The 21019-nt window shown below is 40.5% G+C and overlaps 1 protein-coding gene across 1 annotated transcript; it reads left to right on the forward strand.

Annotated features, from left to right (window-relative positions):
• The first annotated feature begins 6389 nt into the window (after positions 1-6389).
• Positions 6390-16016, forward strand: CAV2 (caveolin 2). The gene is made up of 3 exons (XM_048302160.1): positions 6390-6598; positions 6725-6912; positions 13860-16016. The coding sequence occupies exons 1-3, from the start codon at positions 6449-6451 to the stop codon at positions 14008-14010; spliced, it is 489 nt and encodes a 162-aa protein (XP_048158117.1). The 5' UTR covers positions 6390-6448; the 3' UTR covers positions 14011-16016.
• The last annotated feature ends 5003 nt before the right edge of the window (positions 16017-21019 follow it).

Below are 21019 nucleotides of genomic sequence, written 5' to 3' on the forward strand. Positions count from 1 at the left end.
ACTGCTTCACACCCTCAGTCATCACCCACTTCCCACCAGACATAGCTTCCTGCAAAGCAACACTTCCGCAATAGAAAAAAGAATAAAACAACCATTAGCAGAGTCCTAATTAAAACAGAACATTCAGCAATCTCTAGAAAACATGGTGGGACCCAAGGTAAAGAACTCTCCATCACTGACAACCAATGACAGAATGTTTACAATAAAAAACATCCAAGAAGAGTTACTGCTTTTATAATGATTTTTCATCAGAATCTGGTTTAACTTGTATGCTCATAGATAAATCACCTGGTCCTTCCTGCAGGCCCCACTAGCACCCAAGCTGTTTCCATATTTCCTCCACAACATCCCTTTTCCTTTTTCATTTCAGTCAGCAAAGAGCCCAACCTCTGAAGTTCTGATGAACTTTCAGGTTCTGGTTTCATGCTACACTGAAACATAACACCTTTCTTTCATCTGCTTATATAAGCAAATAAACAGCCGTAAACACTGGGGTTACACATTTTAACAAGCTATCATCAGTGAGCTGAACAGTAGCAGCTGTTGGACCACCACGGTGCAAGGCTAAAGCAGACGGTTCTGCTCCACAGCTCTGGCAGGGCTGGGGCAGGAACAGGCTCAGGAGGTGCCATTCAGCTCTGAGTAGCTCTCCATACCCTACACCCCTTTCTCAACCTTTTATAATGTGCAGCTGGCTCACTTAGCAGGAACCCCATTAGGGGGTCTTATAATCCTTAATATGCTTAAACACACAGGAAACATTGATTATATCAGTCCCTGTACTGCTGTAAACATTGAAATGGCCAGCAGGACTAAGGAAGTGATTGTCCTCCTGTACTCAGCACTGGTGAGGCCACACCTCCAGCTCTGGGCCCCTCACTACAAGAAGGCCATTGAGGTACTGGAAGAGGTCCAAAGAAGGACAACAAAGCTGGTGAGGGGTCTTAGAGTAAGTCCTATGAGGACCAGCTGAGGGATTTTGGGTTGTTTAGCCTGAAGAAAAGAAGGCTCAGAGAGACCTTATCACTCTCTGCAACCATCTGAAAGGAGGCTGTGGCCAGGTGGGAGTCAGCCTTCTCTCTCAGGCAACCAGAGATAAGAGGAAATGGCCTCAAGCTGCACCAAGGGAGGTTCACATTTCACACTGAAAAGCAGGAAGAATTTCTTCCCTGAAAATCTAGTCCAGCATTGGAACAGGCTACTCAGGGAGGTGGTGGAATTACCATCCTTGGAAGAAATGACTGGATATGGCACTTAATGCTATAGTGTAGTTGACATGGTGGTGTTTGGTCAAAGGCTGGACTCGATCTTCGAGATCTTTTCCAACCTTAATGATTCTATGATCCTATGAATTAATACATATCATATATACAGCCAGCCTCCAAATCCCAGCCTGGGATCTTTTCACTAGATCACCACTTATTTCAGCATTCAAGCCCAAGTCTCAGTGAATCATTGTGAGTTTTACCCTGTAACATATGCTGACATACTAATAACAGCTCTGATGATACATCATATAAACTGCTGGTAGAAACACAATTTTTTAAAAAATGAAAGCACACAAGAAGAATGAATTACGAAAACACACTAAAAACATTTCCAAGCTTCTATTGATGGGGAAAAAAAACAAAAAAGGGGTATCTAAAAATGTCTGAGCCCAGCCCCTTTGCTCTTCCCCGTGCTCTCCATCTGCTAACGAAGAACCATATTCCCACTGCCAGTATTAAGCAGCAAATTCTCTCATCCCTCAGTGGAGACTATTTGAGCACTATTAAATCATCAAAACAGCAACTCAGGAGACCTCATGGGAGTACTTTCTTTCTCATATTAGAAATCAGAGGCTATGCTGAAAGCTACTATAAACATCTCTATTACCACTAACTTAGTTTGACTAAAAGAGATCCAGAAAGTCCTAAAATCATTTCCAAAAACAGTTTTTGGCCTGAACATATTTATCATGTCACCTCCACTCTGACTCTCAAAGCAGCTTTCACCTCAACACATACAAAACTAATCTTCGTAGAAGCATTTGGCTAAATTTAGCAGCACTGGATATTCAGCAAATTACATATAAATATTTAGCCATGGCTTACATTTATTTTCATTGATTGGCCACTGAAACAATGAATTTTACACTCCACCAGACAAAAATGACAAGAAAAGTAACGGAGCACAAGGGAGTTTCGATATGCAGAGACAGGATCTCATTATCCTTTTTAATGGAACAAGTCAAAGGTCACTGCTTCAGTGGTGACAAAGTAGCATACATGTGATACACACACTTTTTCCAAAAGTCTCCCATTCAGGTTTTCTTATGCACACTCCTTAAACATGCAATTTATTTGATTTTTCTTTTTTTTGCTTATACAGATATGGCTATATCAAAGCAATGTATTAGCATTTGCAGTTTAAACCTCTCTATATGTGTCAAATCTGAATATTTAAACTGCCCACTGTGTAAATAAGAAAATGTAGTTTCTAATCAATATCTTTAATCTTCAACGTCCTTCAGGTTTGGTTTCATTTTAACACATCTCGCATATCCCTGAATGCCACACAAATTTCTCAGTTCTCTACACCTGCTTCCTCTTTATGGATTTACCTCCAGGCATAAATTTATCAGAAGGAAAATTGGGAAACGAGGTGGCAACTTGTCCACTAACACTGCCTGGTTCACCTCTTGAAATCTCTGCTGTGCAGCTGCCTCTCCCTCCCACCCATGCTGCACGGCCAGCGGAGGGCTGCAGTCACTGTTCTTACACCTCATTCCTAATGTAAACAATATTGAGAGCCCATCTGGCTTTTTTGTATCCCAGTGTACTGCCTATCTGTGAAATGGTACTAACAGAAATTCCCCAGGTATGTCGTAGACATATGAGGGTAAAATAAAAGACTTTTTTCACAGCTCCTCTGAAGTCATTAAGATTTTCAATACTGATCTTGAAAAGAAAATAATGTATTTGAAGTACGTATCTGTTAAATCTCCCAGTGAAATTACAAGAGAAATTAATAGGACACCTTGTCATTTATCTCTTTGAAAATATGAAGTGTTATATTATAATCATTATATGGTACTTTTAGATTTTATTACAAATATTTTTTAATAGGAAAAGAGAGAGAAAACAGGAAAAGGATACCTTGAGAGCTGAACTCATCCTGACAAGCAAAATAGAATGGATGAGGCCCAACTGGCCTCATAGACAGTGATCTGTGGTCTAGTTGCAAAGACAGATGAGCTTTCTCAAATGCAAAGTAAAATTGTGAAAGCTTTTGCCAAAAGATATATAACTGACATTCCTGCCAGGGTTGAGAAAGACAGTTTGTATCTGTATATAAAATGCTACAATAATCAAAGTAACACTCAAAGCTTAAACAGGAACATCCTTTTAAAACAAATAAAGACTTAAACGGACATCACATTTTTCAATGAAATTACACATTAGTTAGAGTCTAAATGTAAAATTTTTTGTGAAGGACAGATATGAAAACTTTTTTGCCAAGGTCTTTGTTCTCAAAAAATCTGTCTGTGAGCTGTTTCCCCTTACACTTCACACCTCAGAGGAATTGCAGCGAACATGCAAGACGTATTTTCATAATCCTTCTCCAAACCCGTTCCTAGGAGTCCTTTTCCAATAATGTGTATGAAAACAGTAATAAAACCACTGAGACTACCACAGCCTTCTTACTTGCTTCTTGGGATGCCCCATCTATACGTCTGCATCCACTGTTCATCCCTGGGCCTATACTGTTGATTACAAGCTTTTTGGGAGACTATTTGTTCAATAGTTGTGCACTCTGTACCATAATACATTCTGAGAGACTCTTCTAATACAAAGAATTCATAATAATGAACAATTTCACCCTTTCACTTGTTAAAAACACTGCAGCAAAACATGTAACGGTTAGAAAATGGAGATATATGATGTTACCTTCGAGCAGAAGTTTAGCACATAAAGAACTACACCTGGACCAAAGTGTGGAAATACATACACATACATATGCATTTCACATCACATGATATAATTCCTTGGCTGTTACCAACACAGAGATTTTTTAAAAATCTGTCCAAAGGTTATTAGAGAATATCACGTAAGATTGGAGAAGTTTGCACCCTGTTTATGGTCATTTTTCTCTACTCTTACTTTTGTACTTCAAAGTGTTCTGTCCAGCCATGCTGGCAGAAAGCTGAGCCTGGTGTCCCGGAGCAGGGATACTGGAAAAATCCCCCTTACTGAACATTGCATATACCTCCTTTTATTTGGTACATTTGCCAGGGATTATAACTTGATGCTGCTCTGGCTTTTCCCTCAACCTCATTTGATAAGTCATACACAAATCATTTCCAAAATAACTATCAGAGTTATTGAAAACAGCATGATTTAAGTGGTTCTTAATAACCAACATCCTCAGTCATACACAGACTTGAGCTTTTACTCTTTTAAATAGGCTTCTCATGAAAAATATTGTTCTTTCAAGAGCAATTGCATCATCACTTTATTTCAAACCCTCAGAGTTTACAAAGGTAACTCTTGGTTTTCCATGGTGCTTTCTCATGTTTATCAATTAATAGAGTAACAGATTTCAAAAGACATATGGACATGAACAAGAAAGTGCTATTTGCTTTTTATAAATGGGGCTGATACTGCAAGCCCACTCCCCAGTGGCAGACTGTGATTTGGGAGATCTTTCAAGAAGAACTACTCCCTAGCTTTTAGCAAAGCTGGAACTGAGCAATACAGCTATGGACTCACTGCTCCAGCTGGTTGGGTAGAGTGAGATGCATCAGGAATGGTTGGGAAATGGGCAGAGCTGTTCAAAAGCAGAGTCCTGGTTGTGCACACACACCTGATCCATGCCTCTAGAGAGGGGAGAGGTAGGAAGTAGTTGGTACAAACCAGTATGGTCTGACTTCTGTAAATAAGGGGCTAGTTTGGGAGCCTGTGTTGGTGGCTCCTACCTGGATTTTCAGCAGCACCAAATCCAAATTTCTGTGCCTAACCCAAGCAGCTACCAGAAACCTGATGAATGCCTTTGGGCTGCACTCAGATCCCCATATCAATAGGCTAAAAAAATAACAGTTGCTGGACAGAAGCACCCTGAAGGATGGGGCTGAACCTCGACTCTGTCAATTGTTTTTTTATTCTTTTCACTCATGGAGCAAAGAGTAATGGAGGAAAGCAGGAGGGGAGAGGGGAAGCAGGGTAGAAATGTAGCTCATAAGTATATCTTGAGTCATCATGCTGTTTCTTTACTTGCCTTTGAACCAATTGTAAACTCATATTTGCAGGCTTTTAAGACCTAATGGATCCAAAATATTTACATGAGATCAGTATGATTAAACTCATCAGCATGGGAGAAAAAAAATCAATACGAGTTACAAATTGATGCAAAGCTTTTCTGCAGAAGTTTCCGACAAGAACAATGCAGTATGAACCAGAGCATTGTAACAGGTGATTTCCTACCCAAATTTTGTGTAGTTATTTTTATATCACTTTCTTGTGATCTTTTTTAAGTTTAAAGCTCTCTTTAATTTAATGTAGTGGTGAAAATTAAAGGGAGTTAAAACTAGCAGCTTCCTTTTTAATTTAACAGGTCTGGATGATTGATTAGTAACATCACTTCTCTCTGAGACTGACAGGTGACTGTGTATTGAATGCAGCACGAATGAACTCCTGGCAGCTCATGAGATCACTCTGCATATCAATATTAACAGGAACCTTTAGCAGTCATTATAATAATTTAGTCACTTTATACAGATCACTCTTAGGTTTAAAACATATTCTCAAATAAAATAGGGGAAATAATTTGTATGGACCGAAGCTAAAACCCAAAGAAGGCATGAAAATACTTGTAATGGCAGATGCAGTATTTTATTGCAGCAAAAAATTAGGCAGTTTAAGCAGCACGAGTCAAGTAAATCCCTCTGGAGTGTGACGGGCCGGTGGGGCCGGACACGGGAACACCACTGGGCAGTGGCGACACACCCTCCTTCTTTCCCTGTTTTCCCTACAGCTGCAAGGGGGCCACGGGCACGGCCCAACACGACCCAGTGCACAACCCCCTCCGCTTTTTGTTTCTGCTGCCTGTTGTTGCGATGCCACAAACGCTGACAAAGGCCAGTCGGGCGTGAGGCCGCGGTGACAGCCGAGCACCGCAGATGAACGGGGAAACCGAGCGCGCCCGTGGGCTCCGGGCGGCCGGGGCAGTCCGCCGGGAGGGCTGAGCGCCCGCCGAGCGGCTGCCGAGGCGAGGGGCGGGCGGGCTGCGGCGAGCGCCCACCCCGAGCCCGACCCGCGGCTCCCCGGGCTCAGCAGCGCTCCCGCCGCCGGAGCCGGGCGGCCCGCGGGGCGTGTCCCGGGCAGCCCCGCTCCGCCCCGGCCAGGCCCGGCGGGGCAGCGGCGGCGGACGGGGCAGGGCCGGGCCGGAGCCGCGCAGCGGCGGCAGCGCCATGGGGCTGGAGACGGAGAAGGTGGACACCCGCATCTTCATGGACGACGACAACTTCCCGCGGAGCGGCGGCCCTGCGCTGTCGGAGGCGGAGAAGTGCGCGGAGGACGAGCTGGACCGCGACCCGCACGGGCTGAACTCCCACCTGCAGGTGCGGGCCGGGCCGGGCCGGGGGCGGGCGGGGCCGGGGCCGGAGCTCGGGTCCTCGGCGAGGGGGTCCCCGGAGGGCTCCCCGCTCCCCAGCTCCCCTTGACGGCAGAGCCGCCTCTTGTTCCAGCTAGGGTTCGAGGATGTGATCGCGGAGCCCGAGCTCACCCACTCCTTCGACAAGGTCTGGATCTGCAGCCACGCTCTGTTTGAGCTCAGCAAGTACGTGATGTACAAGGTTCTGACTCTGGTCCTCGCCATACCGCTGGCCCTGGTTGTGGGGATCGTCTTCGCGACGCTCAGCTGCCTCCACATCTGGTAAGCGCGTGCTGTGCCCGTCGGTGCCTGGGCTCTGCCGACAGCTCCGCAGAACTCGTCTGCTGTAGCACTCACTACTGCCCAACCAGCGATGGCCGACTTTACGCCGGTAGTCATACAGCTAATATTAACTGCTTTATTTCTAAAGGGAGAGAAAAGGAAACAATGTTTTCTCTGTGATTCAGTTCCCTGCCTTAGTTTTACCAGCAGTCTGTCACGACTGTGTAAGCTCCTTGGGGCAGAGAGCGTGTATTGCCACTTGGACGGCACCTACGGCAGTGCATTCCAACCATGGCTGGCTTCTGAAGTGATAATGGTGACCGAATTTGTTTTTTTAAACTGAAGTGCAGAATTTGTTCAAACGTGTATTTTAAATTAATTATCTAGGCAAAAGTATTACTAACACCTGAAGTTATTACTAACTTATTAGCACCATTACCTCTTTCATTTTTTTTCGTCACAGACTGAAGAAAGCTTTTGAGGGCCCAGCTTGCTCTGTGTTACTGCCATAAAATATAATGCCAGTGCCTTGCACCTGGTACATAGCTATCTCTAGATGCAGTGCCCCAAAGCCCTCACACCTAAGCAAGAAACCCTGCTGATCTTAGGAAAGCTTCTTCTGGACATGGTACAAGTTCACAGGCAAATACATTGGCTGTCCGAGTCACACCAAACCTGTGTACTTTAAGCATAATATACTCACAAAATATCAGGAAGAGTACTTTGAGACCAGAAAGGGAGATGATGGTGGACAAGGAAGAATGGCAGGGAGAATGATGAGGTTGAGGAAAGAACTGACAATCCAAAAGGCTGCAGAGGAAGGGATGAATGCAGATTATTGACGTTATTTCTGCAAACCAGTATTTTCTGTATATATAAGTTTTGAGCAAAGTCGAATTTGACTTGGGTAGCATGGGAATCCTTTTCCTTCTATTAAGGAAAACAGAATACAGAAACCGGAAGTGAACTCAAAACCCTGGGAATACACTGATTATCTGCACCTGTGGTGGCAATCTCATGGGTGCAGATTTCAGTTTTTGAAAGTGGAATGGAAGTTTGTGTTGATGAAATTATCAAGCCATTTTGAAAACTGATTAACTTGAATTTTGGAGCATAATGCTTGCATAATATTCAAAGGACTTACAGTGCAGTTTAGAGATGTCCACTTGCTACATCTCTGGTTCCCAAATTGTTACAAACAAGCAGTGCATAGGCATGGTGTTGCGCAGATTTTTACATCTGTCAGCTGTCACTGTGCCATAGTGCGCAGTGTGACTGCAAAAGGGTGTGGTGAGTATATATAGGTTTCCAGTGGTGAAATACCTATGCAAAAATTAATCCAAATTTATTAAAACTGTAGTACTTTTTTTGTGCTTCAGAAGGACCTTGTATCTGGATTTCACAGACTGGATACAGACACCAGGGCTCAGAGGTCAGTTACTATTTATGCACGTAGTCCCTAGTGACTATCTCTGGAACCATGGGTTCTCAGTACATGTGAAATAGGACTGTCTGACTGTAGCACTTAATTTGAAAAGTCTCTCTTGACTTTCTGAGAACACACTTGCTTCCCCAGCAAATTATTTTCTTTGCCCAGGTTCATTGTCACTACAGAATTGATCTTCCATTTTGATCTTCCTTGCACCTGGGATGGATGTGAAAGAGTCCTGTAACTCAGTAGTGCTATCTGCACCCCCTTGGACTCCCTCCAGTGCTACCATCGAAAGGCAATACTTTCTCAATACAATGTCTCATCTTCCCACAAACTCAAGCTGGATTTGTTCCAACATAAAGGTGGAACACACTAAGTTGGCATCTCTGCACCTCTTCGTGTTCCAGATTTCATGGGAGTGAGGAGTTGAAAGGGTAGTGAAAAAGCAGTGCAGGTTTAGAGGTCCTAAATATAGGGTACTGGCTCCCTTGTAGGCCCATTGGGTCTGAAAAAAAACCTCCTTGTTTTGTATGTGAAAGAAAGGGAATTCCATTATAACTCTGTCTTCAGCTGTTTAAATGTCATGGGAAGACCCTGGGCAAACCCTCCCAAGAAGGCTGCCACTCAGAGTCTCTGTGCTTCACTTTTATCATCCAAACCAGTGAGGTGATGATGTGGGTATGTTGTAATGGAGCTTTTCCTGAGGCTAAAGTCAGAAGTGTTTCAACAACTTTTGGAGGTGCTCGAGCACAAAGCTCTGTGGATGTCACACATCATTGCAGTTTCGTCAGCATGTTAAAAATCCACGTTAGGTCTAAATCAGTATTTCTCACGCTCAAGGGCACCTTGTGAATTGCCCCCATCACACCTGATAGTAAATGTTGTCCCTCACCCAAAAAAAAGAAAGCTCAGTAAGAAATATATAGTAATACACTTAATTTTCGTTTTTAACCATAAAGATGGAGCATATTCTGTTCTCATTCTGGCTGCTTGAGCCAGAATCTGGTTTCATACTACCTGGTAAAACATACTGATGGGCTGAAACTGGGCCAGCTAGCAGGCTGGTGATTTATATATAAGCCAGTTCAAAGAAGTCTACTTCATATTTTTTCTTTACTGATGACTGTCATTCTCACCACAGAGTATACAGGCCACACTGAGTTGTAACATCTTTCTATGAAATTAACAAGCTTTTAAATATGTCCTTAGATTGTAGCTCTTAAGGTTATTGATTTTTGAACATGAGCAGAACTCTTCTGCTTTTTCAGGCGGCTTGTGCAAAATGGTTATATTTTTTATAGATCAGCAACTGATTTTTGTTCCAAGCCACATGTTTGCCACCTCTTGGAAATTAACACTTGAATTTCATATATGCTTTTTTGTAGTCTTATCAGAATAATGTTCTGGTATGTTGCATATTTACACTAAGAATCAGTGATTCATTTGGGGATCCATAACCTGAATCTTGGATCTGAGATGGGCTCACACAGCTTTGTAGGGATCATCAGCTAAAGCAGTAGGTATTCACAGCACTTCCCCACTTGAGCTTCCGTTCACAGTGCTAAGATATAGCCAGGGTCTTACATGCTAAGCAGATACGGACATGCATCATTTCTTACCTTTTTGTATTACTCAACTTCATTTACATAACTGCTGCTATCATACTCAACCCTAAAACCATGTCCCTACCGACTGCCTGAAATCAAAATAAATTACAGTACAGCTGTGAAGGCCTACCTTATCACCTGGTGGTGCTGCCTTGATGCCTCTTCTTTGATGTCCAGTACATATCCCTTGGTTTATCAAGAGGAAGTACGTGGATGGTGTCTTGCTTCCTTTGTAGTAGTTTTAGCTTTTCCAGTCTACCCAGGTCTTGGAATACATAATGTTCAATTTTAATGCACTTCATATACCATGTGTGAGTTGTGAAAGGCTTTGGTTGTGGGACAACCTCACTTGTCCCAATGGTTATTGGGATGCAAGAAGCTGTATAACTGCTAGGTAATTGATAGTCATCTTTCACAATGCTTGCTTGTACTGTAGAGCCATACAAGATTTTTAATCCACAATCATGATGTAGTACATGGAATCGGGTAATTTAAGCACAAAAACAGAGCATTTGAAAAATAGTATTAAGACATGTCTGAGATTCCATTTTGAAAAACTTACAGGAGAAGGTGTGATTCTTTACTTTGAAGCAGGAATCTGAATTAATGGTGCATGACTATTCCTACATTTTTCCCCAAGTCTGTGAAAAGTTGATTCTCATTATCAGTGGGAATTAAACTGTGCTCTGCCATTTCCGAGGGCTGTTTGGTTCTTGACAGTGTTCCCTCAGGGTTTAGCAAGAAGAAAAAGTAATGTGAGCAAAAGTGAGAAAGGTTGAGGGGTATAACTTTGTAGATGTCATGCCTTGAACAGAATAAGGAGAAAATACAATAGGATTGAAAAAAAACGAGGTAATTTGCACTTTTCAGTTCAACAGTTCCCAAAAGACACGATCCATCCCACTTGGTGAAAGAAGGGGTATTTTATAATATGTATAAATAGCAAGATTGAATGAGAGCTCACATAGGTAGCTGTCTTCATCTTAGATGACAAATTCAACAGACCTTTCATTTTCTTCCCAATACTGTACTACATGGTAACACTAGTAGTACCGATATGGCATCAGTGTTGATATCCTTGGGATATCCTACTTTAATTTTACTGTTAGACATTACTCAAGCAGGCAGTTACCGCGTCTGAGAACAAAAGTACAGACCGGGATAAATCCGCAGCAAAGGATGTGCGTGTTATGTTTGTCAGGTCACAAAAACAAATACGTGGCTTCTAGTGGCATTTGATTATTTATTTTTAAGTGTGACTGGTCACTCCATGGACAACATTGCACCCTCTGATAATCTGGAAATATCGCACTGTAGGATAACGTATTTTGTACAGAACAGGACGCAGACTTGTACACATGTAAATACACATCCATATACACACACATAATTTAAAAGTTGGAAAATACCTTTTATGACTCTCCTGGGTGTAAAGGATCTTCTCTGAGGAAAGATGTTTGAGTAATTGTAATCTGTAAGTAGATTAATTTTATTTTAAAACTGAAAGTTATTTACATTAATTAGCTTTGGTTGCTATCATGTCTCATGTATCCTCCTATGGATTTAGTCTACAGTGGGTTTCGCATGCATTTACCATAAATAAAAAAAATGAATAGCAAGTGCTAAAAGATTATTAAAGATTACTAAAACATTTTAATGTTTATTTTATTTAAGATAATCAAAATAGGTTGAGTTCCAGTACTGTGTGAATGACCTCTACAGCAATTTCAACTACTATGGTCACTGCTTCTCCAGCCTTCTACATCTTTCTCTGAATCTTCTGAATACTGTGGTATTTGTTTAGTTTGTATTTTGTATGATCCTATCAACAGAGGGTCCAAAAGCAGTGTTGTCTTTCCTGCTTCTCTCCAGTTAAGTTAGATTTTTTAAAAAATCAGGCCAAATTAATTATAAATGGTAGCAAAGGACCAATTATATTGTCTTTATCAACTATCTGAAATGGAAAAGAGGTGAAGTCAATACAAACAGAATAGCCATTTCTGGCGTTTTCCCTGTGTTGCTTGGAAAAACAGCAATTTTTTTTTTCCTTTGCATTATTGATGTATATCAGCTGTATTCTAACACGTTAAGGCCTGATTTTTTACACTATAAATCCATCTATTCTGTATGCAGTGATATTATAGGTGGTTATAAACACGTAGTTTACAGGGTTCAGTTTAAAACTAGAGGCACATTATTCCAGTAATGCTCACAGTCCTATATGGGGTGTTTCAGCAGAGACAAAAGAGAAGGTTTTAGAAAAACTATTCTTGTTTAAATCCATCTGGGCTAGCTTTGAGTAGAGCATTGACATACTAGTATATGGCTTGCATTGTATGACAAAAGCTGTTAGATAAACACTGAAAATAATTAATTTTGATTCTGTACATTTCTAGCCGTCAACTTTTTAAAAATGTGGTAGGTTTTTTCTAATTTGTTAATCTGAAGACTATGCATTGTAAATACACAGCACCTCTTTTTTTCAGACTTAGGATGACATAGTAAATTATTTATTTTCTGTCATCAGTTGAAGTCAGTGAAAGTTCTGCAATGGAATTATGCAAATGCAAGATTGGGAACTTAAATTTTGAATGCAACAGTAAACTAGAACAGAGTTTATTATCTTTATCAGAAGAATCTCTAGCTTCTTTTACCTATTTTAGGAAGTAAGTATGTTCAGTATGGCAGAGAAATTTTTTTAAAACCTTGCTCTAGTAGCACTTCAGTATTATTTAAGTTATTTATACATCTAGTTTTTCTGCACCCAAGTAAGAAAATCCAGCTCAGTGAAATGACCAGAGATTTAGGCCAGTAAATTATTAAGGAAGGAGAATAACCTAAAATAGTGTGGTCAGTTATCATGTGTCCACTGGCTCTCCTGAGCTGCCCATATGTGCACTTCTGGCTCTCCTCCATTGTTAGCATGTGTGACTCAAGCCACCACTAATGACATTGCTTTGGAATTGGTACACATGGAGAGCAATCTCCAGATGCTTACCAGTGCTCCGGAGATGAAAGCACAATACTTTCTAGTATGCACCCTGAGTGAATAAAAAGATCTTTTTCCCTGACAAGGAGTTTTGACCATAATCTAGTGTTAATTTCTCACCCACAAATTAAGAACTGTACAGGATCAGCCCATTTTTCTTAGATGTGGCATGTATCTGTATTGTAAGAATCTGATGTAACTGGATATTGCCTTCCTGTTTCTGTTTTACTGTAGCAACTTGTAACAGGGATGGGAAGGAATGAGATGCCAGTGGTGTGATGTGCATGTGTGCCTGTGTGCTTGTGTGTGTCTGGGAGAGAGAACAGATAAAAGGAACACCAGAAGAGGCAGCAGAGCAAGAACAGATTGTACAGGGTGCTGTTTCTAGTAACTCAAATTGGGAAACATGGTGTTTCTGTCAACCCCTGAAGACCCACATTCAGATATGACCACAGCACAAGTGTGTCCTTAGGAGATGATCGCTCTTCAGCCACGGTGGCTGGCAGCAGGGCTACAGCAGATCATGTACACCAGCCTTGCTAGCAGCAAGGAGAGACAGAAAAGGTTCATAATTTTAAATGGCATGTAAAGAAATTGCTGGTTAGTAAACAGAGACACAATGAAAAGAAAGCTGGTGTCTACTCTCTCATGTTGCATACAAATGATTCTGGCCAGAGGACCACATGCATAATGGTGTTTCTGCATATGCAGGTATGAGGTCTTGAGCAAACCAAATTGATGGAGAATGACTGCAAGAGAGTAAAATCAACTTGCTTAAATATTTATATTTATATTATAAAGTTATGAAAGTTAAAGAACCATTTGTCTTCCATAAGATGTCACACTTGTGTTCTATTATCCTGATTTCCCCATGCTGTCACAGCACCAATCTTCAAATCTTTCATTTTCTCTTTTACAGGGTTGTGGTGCCTTTTGTGAAAACCTGTCTCATGGTCCTGCCTTCAGTGCAAACTGTATGGAAGAGCCTGACAGATGTTTTCATTCTACCATTCTTTCAGAGCCTAGGCCGGTGCTTTGCCATGGTTAATATACGCCTGGACCAAGAGTAAACCTCAGAGATGTGACACTGCTGTAGTTGTAGCTGGTGTTACACTTCTTTGCTAACCTAACATACACGCACTTACCATTCATTCCAAACTGTTAAATTAGGATGGCTGGTTTAAGTGGGAACATGCTGGTTTTGTTAAAACTCATTTATTATCAGGGAGATCCATTTAAGAATTAGTAGGCAGTTTTCATAGCTCACTGTTTTAACAGAGTGATCGTGGAGTATATTGGCAACACTTTATTTTAATGGTAGGTTGATTGGTAGGTTACAGGAGAATTCTCATGGAGGATTAAAAGCCACCACAGTGATAATGATTGGCATTATTACTATAAATAAATTAATGAATAGGCTGTTACGCCTTAGACAAAACTGATCTCTAGGGTTTCACATTGACTTTACTGCAGTTCCACCAGGGATCATTTTTGGCCTCGCTATGCAGGGTGATAAACCCAGTCCTCTGTTATCAGCAGTTAAAGTGAACATGACTCATTGCATAAACATACAGGGAAAAGAACTGTTGTGTAATTCTCCTATATTGGGGGGGAGCTCTCTAGAAGTTTATCCCTTAAAATAAGGTGTTAGCTAATGATCTGTAACACTAGCTAATCTGTATATTTTATTTAATGAGAGATTAACTTTGCTGTATATTTTGTACCTTTGTAAATGACAGTTGATCAGGTTATCTTGAAGCACAATTTCTCTAGTATTTGAATTCTAACCAACTTATTAAGCAGCAAGAGTGAGACACTGCAAAAATTACTTTATATAACTAAAATTTCCTTTTCTAAATTAAGTAGATTTTGAGTGTTGCTGTGCAATTCTAATATATTAATTATATATGATTGTGTGTAAAAGCAAATTATAAGTGTTTTCATACGCAATTATGCAAAAGACTTGGAAATATCTGTTTATGAGAAATGGTTTTTATTAAAAACGGGGTGTAATAAATGCTGCCCTGCCTATTTCTGTATATTATTGGTGTGAACATTGTGATATTTAAAGCAATAGACACTATGCTAGCACTTTAACTAGGTAGCAAGCTCTTCTAGAAGGCAAATGAGTGTATTTGGTATCTTTGTCTAATTCTCCTCACCGATTGACTTGACTCTCTCTGTTGCTTATTTACTGCTTCAAAGCCTAGCCCCTAAAAAAGGCCCTTTTTTCTTCTGCACCTAATATGACTTTTTAAACTAGAATAACAGAACATGTGCAGAGGTACATTAAAATTACATTAGCCTTCTGGTGGGCTTATGCTGCTGTTTTATTTAAATACAGATGGTAAGTTGCAATTGTAAAATGTTTGTATTATTTAGAATGTTATTTTCTAAAATTATGTCTCAAATTTCTTATCAAACAAGAGGTATCTAATAAAATAATAAAATGTCAGCTGTTTCCCATTTTAAACTTCATTTCTTTTCAGATTTGTCAGCTTTTAAACAAACTCTTAAAATGCCAAACAGCAAGAACACTATGTAGTTCTTCCAAAATATGTGAGAGGTAAAGAAATGGATGAGCATCAATACAGTTCCACTATTATCAACTGCATTTAACGTATTTATAGTAGAAAATTACATATCTCTGTGTATAAGTAAGCCCATACAGAATGATTGCTTTCTCCAAAGCAGGTCTCTCTGCAGAATTTTGGCAACATTCAAAATAATGCTTAATTCTTTTTACAGGTGCATGCTTTCTTTACAGATGAGCTGCAGAATTTTCCTCTTCTTGCCTTTTGGCCTATTAAAGCTACCTGACACTGTATATTCTTTGTATATTAAGAACATCTTTGTATATTAGAAGTATTTTTAGCATTTGTGCCATTTAGAGAGGGATTCATATGGCTTCAAAAAACTGGATCTTAATGATTAGTGCCCATGGAAACTTCTCTTGCTCTTTTTTATTCTGCAAGAAGTTAGCTTGTTTTTCAGATGTGTTCTTCAAAATACCTTTCTTATGTTAAAAATGGAAATAACTCTTTTGAAAATAAAAATTTGCCAGGCTAGGCTTGAACTCTTTTGAGAGTTATTTTCTTTTACAGCGTCCAAGGACTTTTACAAAGATATTTTCCACTGAAAAATATCCCCTTGATGAATTCATTTAAAAGAAAAAAAGAAATCAATCAGTACTAGTTCTTGTGTCTAAAAGGAGCCCTATAAAAGCCTAAGCTTTGAAGGAACCCAAGTCTGGATTTGAAGTTTTGAGAACGAGGCCATTCCCCAGAGAAAGATCTATCATTTCATGGTATGCATTCCTGGACACACGCATTCTTAAATAGCATATTGAAGTCAACTGGCTCTAGCTACCACAGACAATTAAGTAGAATGGCTTGGTTTGTTCTTATTTTGATTTAGGCTTGTCATTGATTAGTTCTTTTCACCATTTCTCTAGCTGCTACAAGACTCAAGCAAGCTTGTAATTAAAGCTCTTAGTTTCTTACATATTTTATAGCAATATCTTTCTCTGGAACAGGTGTGCCTTTACTATAAGAAAATACAAAGTGCACTCTTAGACTTTGGGTAAAATATTAGATGTTTGGCAAATACCCTTACTTGTCCATAAAAGGAGTGGAAGGAAGTATAAATATTTACAGACTCCAATTCTCAGGTGTGGATCTGCCCTAGGCAACTCTGGCTGCCATGTATTCTCAGGATTTTATGGTTCTGACATGCATCCTGGAGGTCTGGCACAGCATATACTGTGAATACCTTACAGCACTGTTGGACAGCAGGGACTGAATGGGAACTGGCACTGAACTGTGCTCTTCAATGTAGGAGTAGGTCTGTCTCCAATTCGTTTGAGATGTGGACAAACCATCCCAGCTGATCCCTTAAAAGCAACTTACAAATGAGAATGTAGACAAGGGAGTCCAGAAACTGAGTTTCATTGTCTGCAACAAATGTTGGAAGATGTACACCTGATTCAGGTCATTATTTTGATGCATCTTCTCCTCTGTGGAATGGGGAAAATGTTATTGCTCATAACAAGAGTAGATTTTCCATCATCACAGTAGAGCTATTATAAATAATAAGTGTGAGATGTTCTGATTCCAGCTTGTCTCTTGTTACTGCAGACCTCATATCTACAGTCATGAGCTGGAAACTCAGTTTTGACATGCAAAATATTTCAGCATCTTGTTTTGTATGAAGATCACAACTAACATACAGAACTAACCCTAGATTTGAGATTATGGACTTTAATTCACAAAGAAGTTTAACATGCCTCCTTATGAGAGCTGTTTCCTAAAATGTTCCTAATCTGACTCTGGAACTTTTATATTTGTATCTTACCTTCACCACCCTGGTAGTTCACCATATAAATTGAAATAAATTCTTAACAGAAACTTTGACGCATTAGTAAATGAAGAGCCTGTTCCCACCTATCCAAAATGTTCACTTAAGCATTCACTGACTAAAAAGTTCAGAACATCCCTGCAGCTCTGGGACCTCAGACCACACACTCGTATTTAGTGGAAGCCAAAGAACGGTAAGTCCTTTATTTTTACAGGGTGTGATCATTCCCCACCTGCAGAGATAAAACTATTGCTGTTACTAAATCTTTTAAAAACACATGGAAAAATACATGTGTTTGGGTTTTTTTTAAATGAAAATGCAAATGGAACAAGGTCAAACACCAGACACTTTACCAGTGTTGTCTGTTGTCTATGCTTATGAAAATTAGCATTGAAGGCCTCCAGAGATACTGAACCTGCAGTTAGGCATTAAAATTGGAGGTTCTTTCTTCATGCAAGGATTTACAAATTAGGGATGAATTAATACAGGCTAATTTTAGCTTGGTGACACTAGTCTTCCTAACCTTATTGCGACAAAAGGAAAGTGTCTTCTGAGAGGTAATTCAGAGGAGCTTAGATAGGTTCCTGCTTTGAATCATCCTCCAGAGAAAAGACTCTGCACTGATTAATGCAAAATATTGGGCTAGGCTTGGCTTGGCTTCTTTCCTCTGCTTCAAAGTTGTACTTGCTCCGGAAATTGGGAATGCCAATGGAAGCAACTAGAGTTTCATAAAAGTAGTGGAGCATGTTCTTCTCTACACACCTCTCACAGCTTGATGCCAGGGGTGTCACCTGTGTTAGATGTTCAGTTTTGGCTGTTGTATAGTTCCCCCTTCCAACTGCAAGTGGGAGGAAGAAGGACCCCTTCGCATAGCCCTGAATCATATCCTACTTAAGACACTCAAATGGGGTAAAATACAGAGATTTACTTTTATTGCAAACCTTGAGGAAAGCTTGTCTATTTTTCCAACTGCCTCAGCTCAGTAACAGCTGCCTTTTCACCCCATGTACCTACCTGATTTTGCTTTTTTTATTTTACACAATTAGAGCTATCACAATGCTACAACTATCAGCTAGGGTTTACCACACAATGCTTAGGTAGAGAAGCATAGTGACAAAAAGCCCATCCTACATAAGCCTTAAGGAGTGGGTATTTAAGTCCCATTAATGAGACTAGTTCTCATAATCTGACATTTTCTATTAAACACATGAACATTTAATAATGAGGTAGACTGGAAGAATGGTGCAGAACAGTGTTGACATAGACCAGTGTTCATGGTCCAGCTCAGTAGTTTTCAAGTTATTTGATACTGAAAAGGGTCGAGAAAAGAGGGACTTGGTTTGCACAAGGTCTGGCAGAATTAAAGCTTTCAATCTATTTGCCTCTCCAGTCAAGGCAGTTACAAGCTATCTTGCTAAAGACCTACGGGGGCTAGCTCTAAAAAAAGATGTACACACCTACTACAGGATTGAGATGAGAGAAAGTCACACATTTTGATCCAAAATTGTAATCCCTGCCGAGCTGCCACCCAACCAGGAACATGTCTGAACTCAGAAGGCACCTCCCTTTCACATAACCCCCCACAATACCTACAGTTTTACTTTTTTCATGCCCAGAACTGCCCTTATTTGAGCAACTTGGCATCTTACTCACACCTAAGCCCAGTCACAACCCCAAAAGAAGGGGGGCCTTAGACTTCTTGAAATACACTTAACTGCAGAATAAGGTACTCCCCAAAATACACTTTCCCAGGAGTGAGTCCAAATGCAATGGCACACCTCAGGCAAAAAATTTATTTCAGGTTTCTCAAGTGTTGGTTTGCCTCTTCTAGCCCTTAGGCTATTGTGAAATGTTTTATGGCAGCACCACTTTCACGTACAATGAAATCACTCCTGGCTAGAGGTTGTGAGAAGGAAGGAATGTGAGAAGAGCTGCCCATCTCTCCTGGTATAACTAATCCTTGGATTCAAGGCACAAACAGGCCAAATAACAAATGCATACATGAACCTGCAGCCCTGGATACTGGGGGAAAGGGGAATCCATCCCTATGGAAAAGTTCTGATCCAGTGACGCACATTTTAAGATACAGAAATCCTTCAGGGAGTGGGGACAGAATGACTACCATGAATCCTCCAGGACTACAAGTCTTTAATGGAATGAGGAAAACATTGGCCTGCATGTTAAATCTATCCTAATTCTTGTTAGCATGCAACAGGGTGACAACAGTAGCATGACTGCTGAAAGTTCAATACCAACAGTTCTGCACCAACAACTGCACATAAAATGATGTGGTTAAGCAATTGAACAGAAGATACACAAAAAAGCAACGATCTTTCACTCCTAAGCTTCACGTTTTTAAGTGCTCTGCATAAGACAGGCTGCTCATGGACAGCTTCTGTTACCTGACAGCCTTGTTGCTGTTGAAACTATACATAAAGAAAACAGTTTCCCAGGGCTGATTTTGATCTTGCTGACATTGGAATATATCAGGAGTATTGCTAATACCATACCTGGAATAGTTACACAAGCTTAAAACGAAAAGGGGGGTGAGGAGTGGAGGAAGGAGAAGTGTTTGATACCAGAAAAAGACACTCAGTGAGCAGTCATCCACATTCAGTTCAGCTTCATGACTCATTTTCTGACAGTTTTTGAGGGATTTTGTCTGGTCCTTCCCCACCCCCCTCCCCCCACTGGCTTCTTGGAAGACATGTTTCCTACCCATAACAAAACATTTCCTCCCCTCAAAATGGGAAAAATAAATCATACGGTACACATGCTTTTCTCCATGTTTAGAGCAAGTTTTCAAGCAAGGTAATCCTGAGGTTTGAAAGTTTCATTAAAGCAAGATTTTGGAGCAATAAAAACATTTTAAAATTAGGTATGAATTGTCTGAGGCTGGCATGATGAAGAAAGGCAGTGAAGTGGACAACCAAGGTGGCATGTAGTCCTGTTTAGCCACTGACCTGGACTACTAAAAACACAGCAAAGCTCCATGAGAAGACTGGGCAGCATTTCCAAGGCCAGCTTGAGTGTCTACAAATTCTGGTAATTTTTGGCCACTCCTGGATAAAACATTCATAGTGACTGAGAAGGGGAACAGAGCTTTTGCACTTTCAGAAGATTCCTGCAGGCCTTTAGCAGGCCCTTTCCCACTGAATTATTACTCTTCCTCTGAATGTAACAAGGAGATCCTTGCAGAACTCCTGTGTGTATCCATACCAAGTCTCCGGCTGTTGAGTTTGTGTGCATTTCTCATACAGCGGTGCTAGAGGCAAGGGGCCATGGCTCCATCCCTCTCCATCTCTGCAGATGTAACTTGCTCACTCTTACTGCTTGATAGTACCCATGTCTTTTTCTGAGTAGGCTGTCTTCTTGGTATTCCAGCTCAAGAAAGCACTACTAATGTGATGATTCATTTCACTTTGTATGAAGCCTATTCTGGAATTCATCTCACAAAACGTATAAATTCCACTAGTTTATTATATTCTTCTAGCTGCAGTAGTGTTGTCTGATTCAGAAATATCTTTTAAAGGGGGCTGTGGTTCTGAAGAAACTATTCCAGAACCAATTCAGCATTTCAAATTAACAAGTACCTCTCTTTTTTTCAGTCATCCTTGAGATACACAGTAATACTGAAAGATGGATCAAAATGTTCTGGTTCATGTGCAGGACAGTGATTAACTGAAAAACTTTCCTAGATATGAAAACAAAGAGCTACCTTGC

This window comes from Corvus hawaiiensis, chromosome 4 (assembly GCF_020740725.1).
Source record: "Corvus hawaiiensis isolate bCorHaw1 chromosome 4, bCorHaw1.pri.cur, whole genome shotgun sequence".
Taxonomy (NCBI): Eukaryota; Metazoa; Chordata; class Aves; order Passeriformes; family Corvidae; genus Corvus; species Corvus hawaiiensis.

Excerpts from the sequence above, each read along its gene's own strand:
- CAV2 (XM_048302160.1), top strand. The coding sequence starts at position 6,449 with ATGGGGCTGGAGACGGAGAAGGTGGACACCCGCATCTTCATGGACGAC. Across the intron at positions 6,599-6,724 it reads GGCTGAACTCCCACCTGCAG|CTAGGGTTCGAGGATGTGAT; the intron begins GTGCGGGCCGGG and ends CTCTTGTTCCAG. Across the intron at positions 6,913-13,859 it reads CTCAGCTGCCTCCACATCTG|GGTTGTGGTGCCTTTTGTGA; the intron begins GTAAGCGCGTGC and ends TCTCTTTTACAG.